The sequence below is a fragment of the Orbicella faveolata genome, unplaced genomic scaffold (genome assembly GCF_042242905.1).
Source record: "Orbicella faveolata isolate gen_17 unplaced genomic scaffold, um_ofav_v1 contig_47, whole genome shotgun sequence".
In the NCBI taxonomy this organism is placed as follows: domain Eukaryota; kingdom Metazoa; phylum Cnidaria; class Anthozoa; order Scleractinia; family Merulinidae; genus Orbicella; species Orbicella faveolata.
This window is the reverse complement of record NW_028301577.1, coordinates 24,465,982-24,478,326: the sequence shown is the minus strand read 5'-3', so window position 1 is coordinate 24,478,326 and position 12,345 is coordinate 24,465,982. Positions and strand designations below refer to the sequence as shown.

General features: G+C 38.0%; 1 protein-coding gene across 1 annotated transcript; it reads left to right on the top strand.

Moving 5' to 3' along the window:
• The first annotated feature begins 1,064 nt into the window (after nucleotides 1-1,064).
• On the top strand, nucleotides 1,065-3,311 carry LOC149097724 (cytosolic Fe-S cluster assembly factor NUBP2 homolog). Its single transcript, XM_089280416.1, has 4 exons — nucleotides 1,065-1,089; nucleotides 1,395-1,465; nucleotides 1,598-1,667; nucleotides 2,168-3,311. The coding sequence occupies exons 1-4, from the start codon at nucleotides 1,065-1,067 to the stop codon at nucleotides 2,311-2,313; spliced, it is 312 nt and encodes a 103-aa protein (XP_089136542.1). The 3' UTR covers nucleotides 2,314-3,311.
• The last annotated feature ends 9,034 nt before the right edge of the window (nucleotides 3,312-12,345 follow it).

The following is a 12,345-nucleotide window of genomic DNA, read 5'->3' as shown; positions in this document are numbered from 1 at the left end:
CGCTCCTGTGTTTTAATTATCATACTTTTCATATACATACCTCACCTTCTAAACTTTTTTATAAGATCAGCTGATATGTTATTGAAATCAAAGCTTCCCTGTGTTCTTTGCCGAAGGTGTTTACAAGTATCTTTTAAAGATCACCTGAACCTTTCCTTTTAGTTGGGTTCCAGTTTACACAGACAAGGACCAACGACTGGCTGTTATGTCAATTGGTTTCTTGTTTAACAACAGACTGAGATGATGTCATTGACTGGAGAGGACCTAAGAAAAAGGGTATTTATTCCTTTATGCTCTTAGCTTATATATTTTTTGACTTACCTTGACCTGTTCAAGCTTGTCAATCAAAGCTAGATCTGAGTGTCTCATCATTAGTGAAACTCTACTGAAATCACTTCAAGGAGCTATGCCACCACATATTGAGTTATTTTTTGTAATGCACAAAATTACCCTTAGTTTAAAATGCAGGAAACCTCAAAAAATGTTTTCTAAGTAAGGGTAGTTATAATAAGGCTTTGTTGATGGCGAGCAAACAGTACTTACTTTTTTGGGGGTGGTATTATGTTTAGTTGATACATATTGCAAAATATTTTAAGCGATACCACAGCTGGTCACCACTGGATCTACAGTGTAACAATTTGTACAAAAGTTATGCAAATTATTTTGAGATCACAGTGGCTTTTCTGGGCTTTTGATTGAAAGGAAAATGAATTAGCAAAATGTTTTACTGTTATTTTAAAACAACTTTGTTCCAGGCCAGTGCACCATACTGTCTGCAATGTGCTTTTCATGTTAATGATTTTTTAAAATGGAGCAAATTCTATAGAGTGCTTATACAAACATTTTGATGTTCTGGCAGACTTCCTTGAATTCTCACGCAACAGTTTTTATTGGTATTTTTTTTTTTTAGCAACGATCAAGTAGTTTCTATCAGATGTGTGTTGGGGTGACCTGGATTGCCAGATTGTTGATACACCTCCAGGTATGACAACAATATATGATGTGTGAGGTACAGTGGCCCAGTGGTTAATGTCGTACACTCTAGATCAATAGGCCTGGATTCCATGGGTCTTTGTACTGCGTTCGTAGGTGAGAGACTTGACTTGCAATGCCTCTCATCACATAGGAGGAGAAATGAATACTAACAAGTTGTTGGGCAATCTGAACTGCAAAAAGACAGGGATGTTAAGGAGATTAAGGGGGAGGGGACAATACTCCATACTAGGAGACTGGAGTTGACCTCCCTTGATCAGAGTAGATATACTCTTTATTCGATTTGTTTACTTTGCTGATAGTACAATAGTACGCATCTCATTTTGCAGTATGCAGTGTAATCCTATCATTATTGCTCTGTTCTAAGATTGGTTTTGTTCAATCCAGTGACATCTGATGAGCACATTACAGTGGTAGAAAATCTGCGACATTATATAATCCAGATGGAGCAATTCTTGTCACTACTCCTCAGGTATGCATAAAGTATTTATTATAAACTTTCTAAATTATTGCTGTCAATTATTTATAAGCCTTATTTGGATCTCAGAAAGTTTACTTCTTCATCTTCATAGTATGTAAGAATATTCCACTTTCTTTCTTTTAGGAATGCACAAATGCATTTTCAAAAGCAGGAGGTGAAGCCTTGGCAAAAAGCTTCAATGTTCCATTTTTAGGTAAAAATACTTCTTAACATCAGTGCCTACACAGGAAGGGGGATAGAGAGGTTAGGGGCAATCTAGATCATGTTTCGTGTAAAATTTTTTGCCACATTACCTCAGTCTATATCACTCGCCTGTGGCTTGTGTTTTGTACATTTCCCTAGAGGGTGTTCTCAAATGCCTGTCGTGTTTTATCACAGTGTAATACACAGCTTAAGTTTCTTTATTTGTTAAACAAAAAAAGCAGTGAAGTACGTTGTCTGGAAATGCGAAGGTCTTGTTTGCTGGAAGCTTAAGGAATGTCAACCAAATTCTTTGTTGTGTCAAGCTTATCACATAGCAGAACAGATTGTTTGTGATCTAGTCTAGCTAGGAGTCATTACAAATTGCAGAAAATTCTCACTGATGCAATGTGTTCAATTTGGCATTGAAATCAGTCAGTTTCCACAGAGGAGAGTCTTCTAGCTATATCTTGCTTTTAGATCTTGAAAGAATGATTTTTTTCTTCTTTGTAGGTTCTATTCCACTGGATCCCAGTCTAACGCAATCCTTAGGAGATGGCCAAGCCTTTATTGACTTGTTTCCTAACTCACCAACACTAAATGCAGTGAATGTAATCACTTCCAAAGTGTTACAAATGGAAAGCAATGGAGATCAGTGATTGAAGGAACAAGTGTTATTTAGTTGGAGGACGACTTGCCTGGACCCTTTTCCATTGGCTGATTGAGAATGAAAAGTAACTTGCCCGGTAGCAAAATCTACTTGTTGTGGACAACTGGACAGCACTTTTTTCAAGCCCTGCTCTAGTCATTAATGAAGAAAACATAGAAAAATATGGCTTCACCCCTCTATGGACGCTTTTGCCACTCACTTAAACCAATCATTGTATTGTTGTGGGAGCATATAAACCACGCACAATAGCCTCCATCACAAAGTTCTACTTGTTAAAGCAAGAAAGTATGATAACTGAACAGCATCTTGTTTTGGGAAAAGCTTTGTTTGAATTTTCCTTTGATACACAGTTACATAATATATGCGACTTCGAGACTTGCTTTGTCTGTGACCTCTTCAGTTGGTCGCTAGTAAAGATTTGAATTTGGGATGACTTCATGTAACCATTCACGAAAAATATTACTTGATACAGAATAATAACAACTGACAATAATTTAACCAGATAGAAACAATAATAATAAGATAGAAATAAACCAGTAAATAAATAAATAAGTAGAAATAAAAATGAAAATTATTAGTTTAGCTTGTGGTATCAAGGTTTATATTTCATGCATGGTTACATGAAGTCACCTTGGATTTAAATCTGTTATGGGGACCAAATTAAGGGGTCATAAACGTAACTAGTTTTGCAGTTGTATACATTAGTGTAACTGTGTGTTAAAGTAAGATTTGAATGCAGTTTTTCTCTAGCAAGATGACGTTAAGTGGTTTTACTTTAGTGATTTTGACAAGCAGACTGTTGCAGAAATGATCTCCATTCAGAAAAATAATTTAAATGGGGTCTTTCTTAATCCAGATAGTTGAAATCATAATTTTACATGGCCAATAATATGCCTAAGATTCTTTGTTCAGAAACTCATAAAATGTTTCAGCTGAAAGGTCGATGAAAAAAAAAAAATGGAAATAAATACCAGTGGCACTGCCTCAGCTTGGTATTTTGTGATTGTTAGAATTGCATAAACTAGTCATTTTTCCAACACGTCCTGGAAAGATAATATGGAGTGGAAGAAGGGGATGACAATGGGTTCACGTGAATAATCAACGTTTGAGTTACTTTTACGTGTAAGAGAAATTAACGCGGGGTCACCAGATTTATTATTATGTTTTTAATTTACCAAGTGGGTTAGTGTGCAAGCGTAAATTAAAAGCCCCTGGAGGTAGCAGCACTCAGTGGACTCTTACAGTTAAATGATAAAGTTGATGCAACAAGTTTGTCTGGTTACGATGTACAGCGAAAAAGAAAACAACTTAAGAATTCGTTTTACCTTAGGAAATGTGATATCAAGCAGGCCTACTTTTATCAAGGTTTGATTTTAACAGTTGATCAGTGACTAAACATTATGCAGTCTGTAATAGTAGCTAATGGTAAACGACAGATTGGTGTTGACTTAACTTGATTCTGGATAATTTTTCTGACTCATTTTATAACAAGAACCGATTTAAATTTGACATCGTCACGCAATAGCATGGTCTTATTCTGTTGCTAGTAATGATTGTAGTTTTTTTTTTTGGTCTTGATATGCCCAAAAAAAAATCCACAAAACCACTTCAAATTAATATCGATTTCAAAACCCATTTAAACAAGAAGACATTATTGAAAGTAAACAGCATTACTTAACTTGAGACTTGAAACAACCAAACACATAAAAAACCATGAAATCTGCAGAGTTTGGCAAGTTTCCTTGTCACATTACCCTTCCCAACACCTTAGAGCCTTTTTGGTGACAACGTAATTGTGACTAAAACATCACACGAGTACATATGAGTACATACGAGTACATACAATAACATACCAGTACATACGAGTAACATATATGTTATAACTTGTATATACAAGTACATACGAGTAACATACGAGTACATACGAATAACAGACGAGTACATACGAGTAACATACGAGTATATAGAGCAACATGAATAACATACAGGTACATACGAGGAACATACGAGTACAAACGAGTAAAATGCATCGCTATCACAATTCACGAGGGTTAAGTCCGTGTAGGCCAATCATTATCTTTTGTTTTCATAGCGCTATGGTTTGTTGCAGTTCTCGACTATGTCTGTTTACAGTTACCCGCCTAAAGATAGGTTATTGCCAATTTTCAATATACATTGATTAATACTTTGTGAAGTGGAAAATTCATTTCAAAGTAATGTTATCATTTCCAACCTTTATTGAACCGTTTTCTGACTTGCACTATGGAAGAGTAAATTATTGTACATAACCAATAAATTTGATCTGGATTAAAATATATATGGATATTTAATTTTTAAGGGAATAACCAAAGTTTGTAAATTTGAAGGAAAGTTAGACTATTTCACCCCTTTTTTGAGGAAAGGGATTGGGGTTCAATTCATTGAACAGCACGCCACACACCCCGAAGTTTTTACTATGCTATTACTTTGAAGAAAATAATTCTATGAGACATTTGCGCGGGCTAAATCCTGTGTGCAATCATCGTAATCTGCGTTTATTTGACGCGCAACGTCGCATCATATCACATCAGTGCTCAGGTTTGTTTGTGCGTGTGTGGCGCGCGTATGGCGACAAAAAAAAATGTGGCACACGTGCATGGGCGTGGTACGCGTGCGTGTGTGACACTTGCGCGCGCTCACGTGTGTGTGCAAGACATGACCCGTGCACATGTAAAAATAAAATGTTAAGAGAAAAATGGTACATTTCGTGTTTATTACCCTCCTGGCATTGAATGTTGCTCCTGTGTATTCGTATGTAGCCAATGCATTCTTATATAACCTTTATATTACCGTATGTATCTGTATGTACTCGTATGTACTCGTATGTTACTCGTTTGTCACTCGTTTATTACTCGTATGTACTCGTGTGTTACTCTATGTACTCGTATGTACTCGTATGTACTCGTATGTACTCGTATGTACTCGTATGTACTCGTGTGGTGTTTTAGTCACGATCAAAAAACGTCAGTTACAGAAAAAGTTTTGTCACTTAATGAGAGACGTAAGTTTACCTCTTTGAACCGCGCAATGAATCTGTTTTAAAACGAAAGAACCACTGTGTCGCCTCAAATTCTAATCAGGAGTCATAATCGGGGACGGAGACCGTAAGCGCGCGCTATTTCAGTATTGGGGCTGTCCCCATGAGCTGGGACAATTTTTCTATTTTTAGAACAATTTGCGCCATCCCATGCGGCACACGCGTCAAGCACACGCGCGTACATGCTGCGAGGATGTTTGCGGCTGTAGCGCGGGAAAAATGGCATCCGCAATTCCGGAACTTTTTTTTGCTTTTGGCCCACAACTCAATACGTTTATGTCTGTTGGAATATTGCTTAAGTAGTTTCGTCGCAAGCTGCTCCAATTTGAGTGAAGTAAGACAGTGTCGAAGTTAGGTATGTCCACAGGGAGCACACAATCTTGTTGAGTAGGAAGACAGTTAATAAAGGAATGAAAAGAATGAATAGTTTACCTTTGTGTTCTGTTGTCATTTCTTACACGACCTACATGTCCTTCGTAACACTGTAGCGATAAAACTCGTACCTGCAATCCTAGACAAAAGTCCTTGGCACACCTGGATCAGATAACACGAAAATGCGTTGACAAGGTGTTTTTGGGACAATACCTAATGACATCATTACAATAGGGAACCCCCTTCCCCCCCGTCAATGTTGTAAGCGGGCAATGGCGACTTCATTACGATAAACAACATTGAATGGGGGGGGGGGGGGAGGGGGCGAACTGATAAACTGCCCTGACAGATAGTGGGAAGGTGGGAAGTGGGAAGGTGTGGGAAGGTGTGCCAAGACTTTTGTCGGAGACTGTAGGCCTTTTTTCGCGGAGCAAAATTTTTTTTGGTTTATAGACGACCCTGCGCGCGTTCTGATTGGTCAAAAACCCATATTTTATCAGAGTATAAAACATAGAAAAATTGTGTTTTATTATTTTTCCCCACATTACCTCTATATCATAAAGCAAATGAAGAAGCCTAAGCCGTGAATTACACTTTGATAAAACATTCCCGACATTTGAGAACACTCGAGAAAAGTAGAAAACGCTCGCCTGCGGCTCGTGTTTTCTACATTTCCCTCATGTTTTCAAATGCCCGTCGTGTTTTATCACAGTGTAATACACGGCTTAGGCTTCTTAATTTGTTAAATAATAGTCTTTTTACGATGACTGAAGAAATTCTTGCGCGCTCAACGAGCGAATGTAAAATTTGACAATTTGTTGTTGTAAAAAACAAATCGACGTTAGTTTTTCATGCATCTGTCCTCCTGAAAATAAATTTCGTCATAACATTGTCAAAGTAGTTTACTTTGACAGATGGCGTAGTGCTCACGCAAAACAAGTGAGAGATACACGAATGTTTTCCTTACTGGGGAGGTGACAGGAAACTGAAAATGTAACAGGCACCGTAAAAGTTTCCAGAAAAAGATCAATAACTTTAAAAAGCGCGTGGTTACCCCCCCCCCCCCCCCACATTTTATGTTATGAAATGACAGTGAGAAGCCTATTATAGACGTGATTAGTTTCTGGTTGTGAGCAAAAGGTATTTAGCTTGTATTTTAGCTGAACCAGGGAAAGGCTGTCAGAGACGCTAAAAGCGCTGTTGCAATGATTTTGTTATTAAAAACATACCAAAAATGGTTTTTAAGTTACCATGTGTCATGCAGTTTTAAGATCTTTACAAATGTGTTTGTTTTTCTGTATGTAAAGGCAAATTCTAAGGAAACCTGTGAAGAAATATCCTTTTCTTTTTTCTTTCTCAGAAAAATGGTGATGTCAGCATTTTTGTTGAGATTCAAGGCTATTTATCTCAAAAAAATGCGTTGCTACCCCAATTTTTCTAGCCCCTGCAAAGATCTACTTTTTCCGCGTGGTCCTAATAACCTGGCGCAAAAACTGTCGCTCAAATAACTGTGGCGTGTTTTTAACCAGCCAATAGGATCCTTTGTCGTGCATTGTGAGAACTTTGTATTCAATCACAACAGGAGCCATAATCGGGGACGGAGACCGTAAGTCTCAGGATTCGCGCGCACCTATGATATGGGACAATTTTTCTATTTTTGGAACAAATTGCGCCATCCTGACGTCATATATCCGCGCGGATTCACGCACATGTCGGGGGCTCTCGCGTGGATGTTGTCACGTTGCGTGATCAAATGGTGAGAGTTAAGAGATTCTCTTGCGTATTTTTCACAGCGATGACAGGGAAGACAGGGAATAAGGCAGGGATTACGAACCAGGGCGCTTATATGTAGTTTTATGCTCTGAGCTAATGGAAAAGGTGGTTTTTTCAGGGTGGAAAACAAGACTTCAATCTCGCGCTGGGAATGAATAATAAGATCTGCTCACGCTAGTTGTAAGCTTACGCGTATGTTTTTGCGTTTGTTCTGACTTAAGAATATAACAAGAAAACTCTCTACTCTGGTATCGAGTTAATTTGTGAGTTTCTCAGACAATGGTTAATCATAACAAAAACCTGTTTTGACGGTTTCTTATTGTTTCTGCTTGTTTGGTGAGTTTGCAAAAGTTTTTGAAAGGAAAGTCTGACGCGTACAATTAGCTAGATAGATAGATAATCTTTATTTATCCACGGTACAAAATTCGTCAGCTTTAAAATACCTATAAAAATACCTAATACTGATATAATGAGAAATATTTAAATAAAAAGCTGCTCATTTGCATAGTGCAGCTCGTGCACTTTCAAGTCCGAGTCGGTGGTTTCAATTGTCAACAAATCTTGACAAAGATTTATTTCGTTATCTTTTGTGCTGAGATGCTGTAACAAATTTCACGAACGCAAAAAAGGCTACTAACATCATATGTGTTTCTTCAACATAAGCATAGTGAAGTTTTACACTACGAAAATGAAAATAGACAAGGAGTTTTGGTAACTCGATCAACAAAATCGAAATCGTTATTCCAAGTTGATTAAAGAAAGCGTCATCGTAACTTTGCTGATTATTTCTGCTTTATTCACATATTTTCAGCTTAGCTTTTAATATGTTCTCAAACATTTACTAATCTCAAACATATTTAAAAAATATAGAATTATTGTTTGAGTTCGATGTACGCTTTCACACGAAAGTGCGGCGGAAGTACAATTTGTCATGTTTACTGACTGTACAAAACACGCATCGGCGGACGCTCTCATTCATCGACAAACAGAGAATTTACTGGACTTTTACACGAATACAACTGAGCAGTATCTACGGACGTAAAGTTATTGGGCCTTGATGAAACATCAAGCGTTGCTTACAATTCAAGCGAAACTCAAACTAGCAATTATTTTGTTTTACTTTTCGGTCGCGATAGACTGACAAATTCCTCGCAAGCGTGTGGCAAGAGGAGCTAGGAAACTATGAGGTCCTGAAGCTCTGCTATATCTAAATATATCCAGCTAGTTTTTTGCTGTGTAATGGAAAAGCTGTTAACCTTCAACATATGTGAAATTTAAAGTGGAGTAATGCACAGCTCATGTAAAAGAAGCATCCGTCGGAACACAACTTGGTCAGCGATATATATAAGCTTACAGCGGAACATACCTAAATTCGACACTGTCTTACTTCACTCAAACTGGAGCAGCTTACGACGAAAATACTTAAGCAAAATTCCAACAGACGTAAACGCGTTGAGTTGTGGGCCAAAAACGTGAAAAATTTCGGGAATTTCGGACGCCATTTCCCCCGCGCGACATCCGCAAAAATGCTCGAAGCATGTACGCGCGTGTGCCGCAGGCGATGGCCCAATTTGTTCTAAAAATAGAATTATTGTCCCATATCATGGGGACAACCCCAATACTAGAAATGGCGCGCGCTTACGGTCTCCGTCCCCGATTATGGCTCCTGCTGTAGATTAAATCCACATGGAAAAGCAACTTTAATACCTTCGGGTCATTTTCGAATTCTAATTGAATATTCGCGGCGGTTTAACCCGAGGCAAGTATAAACCTTTCATATGACAAAAAGTTTCAGTTTTACATAAAGTTGCCCGAAATCCGACTGTGTTCTTAAAATATCTCACCGACGCGGTACTCCAGCTGACTCCGGCGGTAACAGCAGGTCTTACGCTGAATGCTACTTAAGTTCTGGATTTACCTAACAATGAATTAAGGTCGGTAAGCGATGTTATTAGGTGTAGTTTCACGTCTCGTGCAATCAAAGTTAGTCCATTCGCCCTGCATAATTGAGGGAAAAAGTCGCCGTAAAGACTTGGTGATGAGTTCCTTTGTGAAAAAAGAAAAAAAAAAGAAAAAAGAAAAAAGAAAAAAAAAAAAAACTGACACACACTAATAATTCTGTCCTTTGCGTCAAACCGTGTTAGGTCATAGTTTCGTCACACTTCGAAGATGACGTACAACTGTGAGAAATGAACGAATGAAGAGGCGGCAAAATATACTCGAAGCTGTTGTATGATTACTTGTTTTGAAAAATAAAGCAATCGAGCTGCCATCTCACTGAAAAACGTTTCCGTAAGTGGGTCGAGCGAGTCGCTTAATTACAGTTGCAAATCACACTCTTAAATAAATCTTGATACATGTGCAACACAGTAACTAAGTACGTTTGTTTGTTCCCTCGCGTCGACTCGTGTGCTCTCAGCGACTGGTGACTTGCAAACCGAGGTGAGTAGCGCGACTTTTACGTTACTCGACTTTCTTCGAGACCATGTTTTCACTGACACATATACTGTTTTTAAAATCAACAGTACTAGTAGATAACCGGGTATCTGTAAACTGTGAATATGCATATCAAATGCACGCTTGACCAACATTACTATCAACTCACGGTTATATCTCAATGCGAAAAAAGCCAGCATTTTTACGTTTTAGTTAAACACAACTCGGCTGATGTTCGACCTTGAAAATATTTTCTTTCCGCGGCCACTTGCTCTAATTAGAAAGCCCAAAGACGACACTCCTGTCTAGACGATCTCCGCAGAATCTTTTATTAGCTAGTACTGAAATACTGGTAGAGAAGCTTCATTGAAAGTAAAATTTTCCGTAATGTGTTCCAGCTACTGAAAGCCGATTAAAACTGACGAAACGTATTACTTCGCCATCTTTGCAGATTTTTTCCTCTGTTCTTTGAGAAAGTTCCCCCAAAAAAGAAAATTTATTTCTGGGATTCGGCTTTAGATTCAAAATTTCACCGGATTAGCTTAATACAGAAGTCTTTGTTTTCCGAAATACTAAAGCACAGCATTTATTTTTTGAAGACAATCAAGAAATCCTACAATTTGGTTGTTTCTCAAAAAGAACTATGCTAATAATTATGCAGACCTAGGGGTGGGGGGGGGGGGGGGAGGGTACATGTTTTCATTCGGGGCCAGTTAACAGAGTCCAATAGAGTATTTAGTGACAGCTACAGTAACACTGCCTTGGTACCAAAGTGACTGAGTGTCATATGTTGGATAAAAGCCCTTGCCGTTAGTTTAATTCTCGCAGTTTGCTCAGGATCGAAGCGGGGGGCGGGGGGGGGGGGGGGTGATGGTTTCTCCGGGTTCTCCTGTTTTCCTAAGCAAAAACCAACATCTCCGAATTCCAATCTGATCTCGATGGTACAGCCGCACAGAAATCTCGTTGCTAAAGATGATGTGGCTTTGCTTTAAACTGAAAATAGTAGTCTACTCTAGCCAAAGCATGCGTGCTAGACCTTGGTTGCGCGGATTACATATATACTCAACTGCTGTACACTAACTGTGCACTGCTATTGAAAGGGCTGTTCAACCCTCTCCCCAGAATTAATTATTATTCATGCAGTGGGCAGGTGTTACCAAAACCAACTACTTTATCTACTAGACGGTGAATTATCCGATGGAAAGCGCAATTAAATAACCAAGCCCTGTAGCAAATTCTAGCAATGATGTATCAGAGATTTGCATGATTCGTTTCTCGCAATTACCGACGATAAATGCATTAATGACAGCCTGACGTAAGTTGATTTTGATCGATCATCTTCTGTTATATGCACAACATTACATTTTAACAACAAAAATATTTTCTCTAACGTTCTTGGCAAAACCTCTTTCCTCCGATCCACTTAAAAAGTTTTTTTTTTAATCGCCAGACTCATGATGGCATGCAGGAAACAGTCGAAACAGGAAAAGTTGCTTTAATTTCAGGATTCATTTTGCAACAATTTTTGTTTCCATTTGCCAAAGCAATTTTGAGTACAATACCTTTTTTTGTGTCCTATTTCGATGATAACGCCATTATTGTCTCAGTACGAACGTGCTTAATGGAAAAACCTTTTGAATTCAAATCACGCTGATTTCTATGCAGCTGAATTCAAAGCTGTTTTTTTATCCCTTGTTTTTTTGATAATGTGTGTTTCAATCCCGAAGTAATTTGTGTTTGCGCAGAAAGAAATGAGATTAAAAAAACACAAATCAGGTTCCCATTTACCTGCTGATAATCGCTTCATTGTATTTGAAAACTTTTCAATATAAATCAATTTTTTGATCCACCTGAGCGGAGAATTTCGATCAGCTTTGATTTGATACTGAATAAAATTACTTCATCAGGCTGCTGTCAACGTCTTTTGAATGTAAATCATTCTTTCATCGATACAAAATGAACATGGATGCTTTCTTTAAAACCGATTTTCATATAAATGCATCCATTGTCTTTTACACACAAGACCAAAACTATTAATGCCAAAAGTATGACGCATATTACTGCGTACTATTACCGAACTAATCACCACAGGTGCAAGATTCTCAGCTAAATCGACAAATTTTCATAACACAAGCAGATTTTCGAAAAGAGTGGTACTTTCGATATCCGCTAACCTTAAAGACTAAAAATTGAACTTAAGCCATGAAGCTGCTGTGCCTCTTTTCAAACTAGTGGTGAGCGACCATCAGGTCACATAACGGCTATGTGTTCGTTTTTCGTTTACCTCACGTTAAATTCAGGTAACAAATCGAAATCTTGACCATTTCCATTTCTGAATGACATCTTTTTCTTAAGATTTTTTTT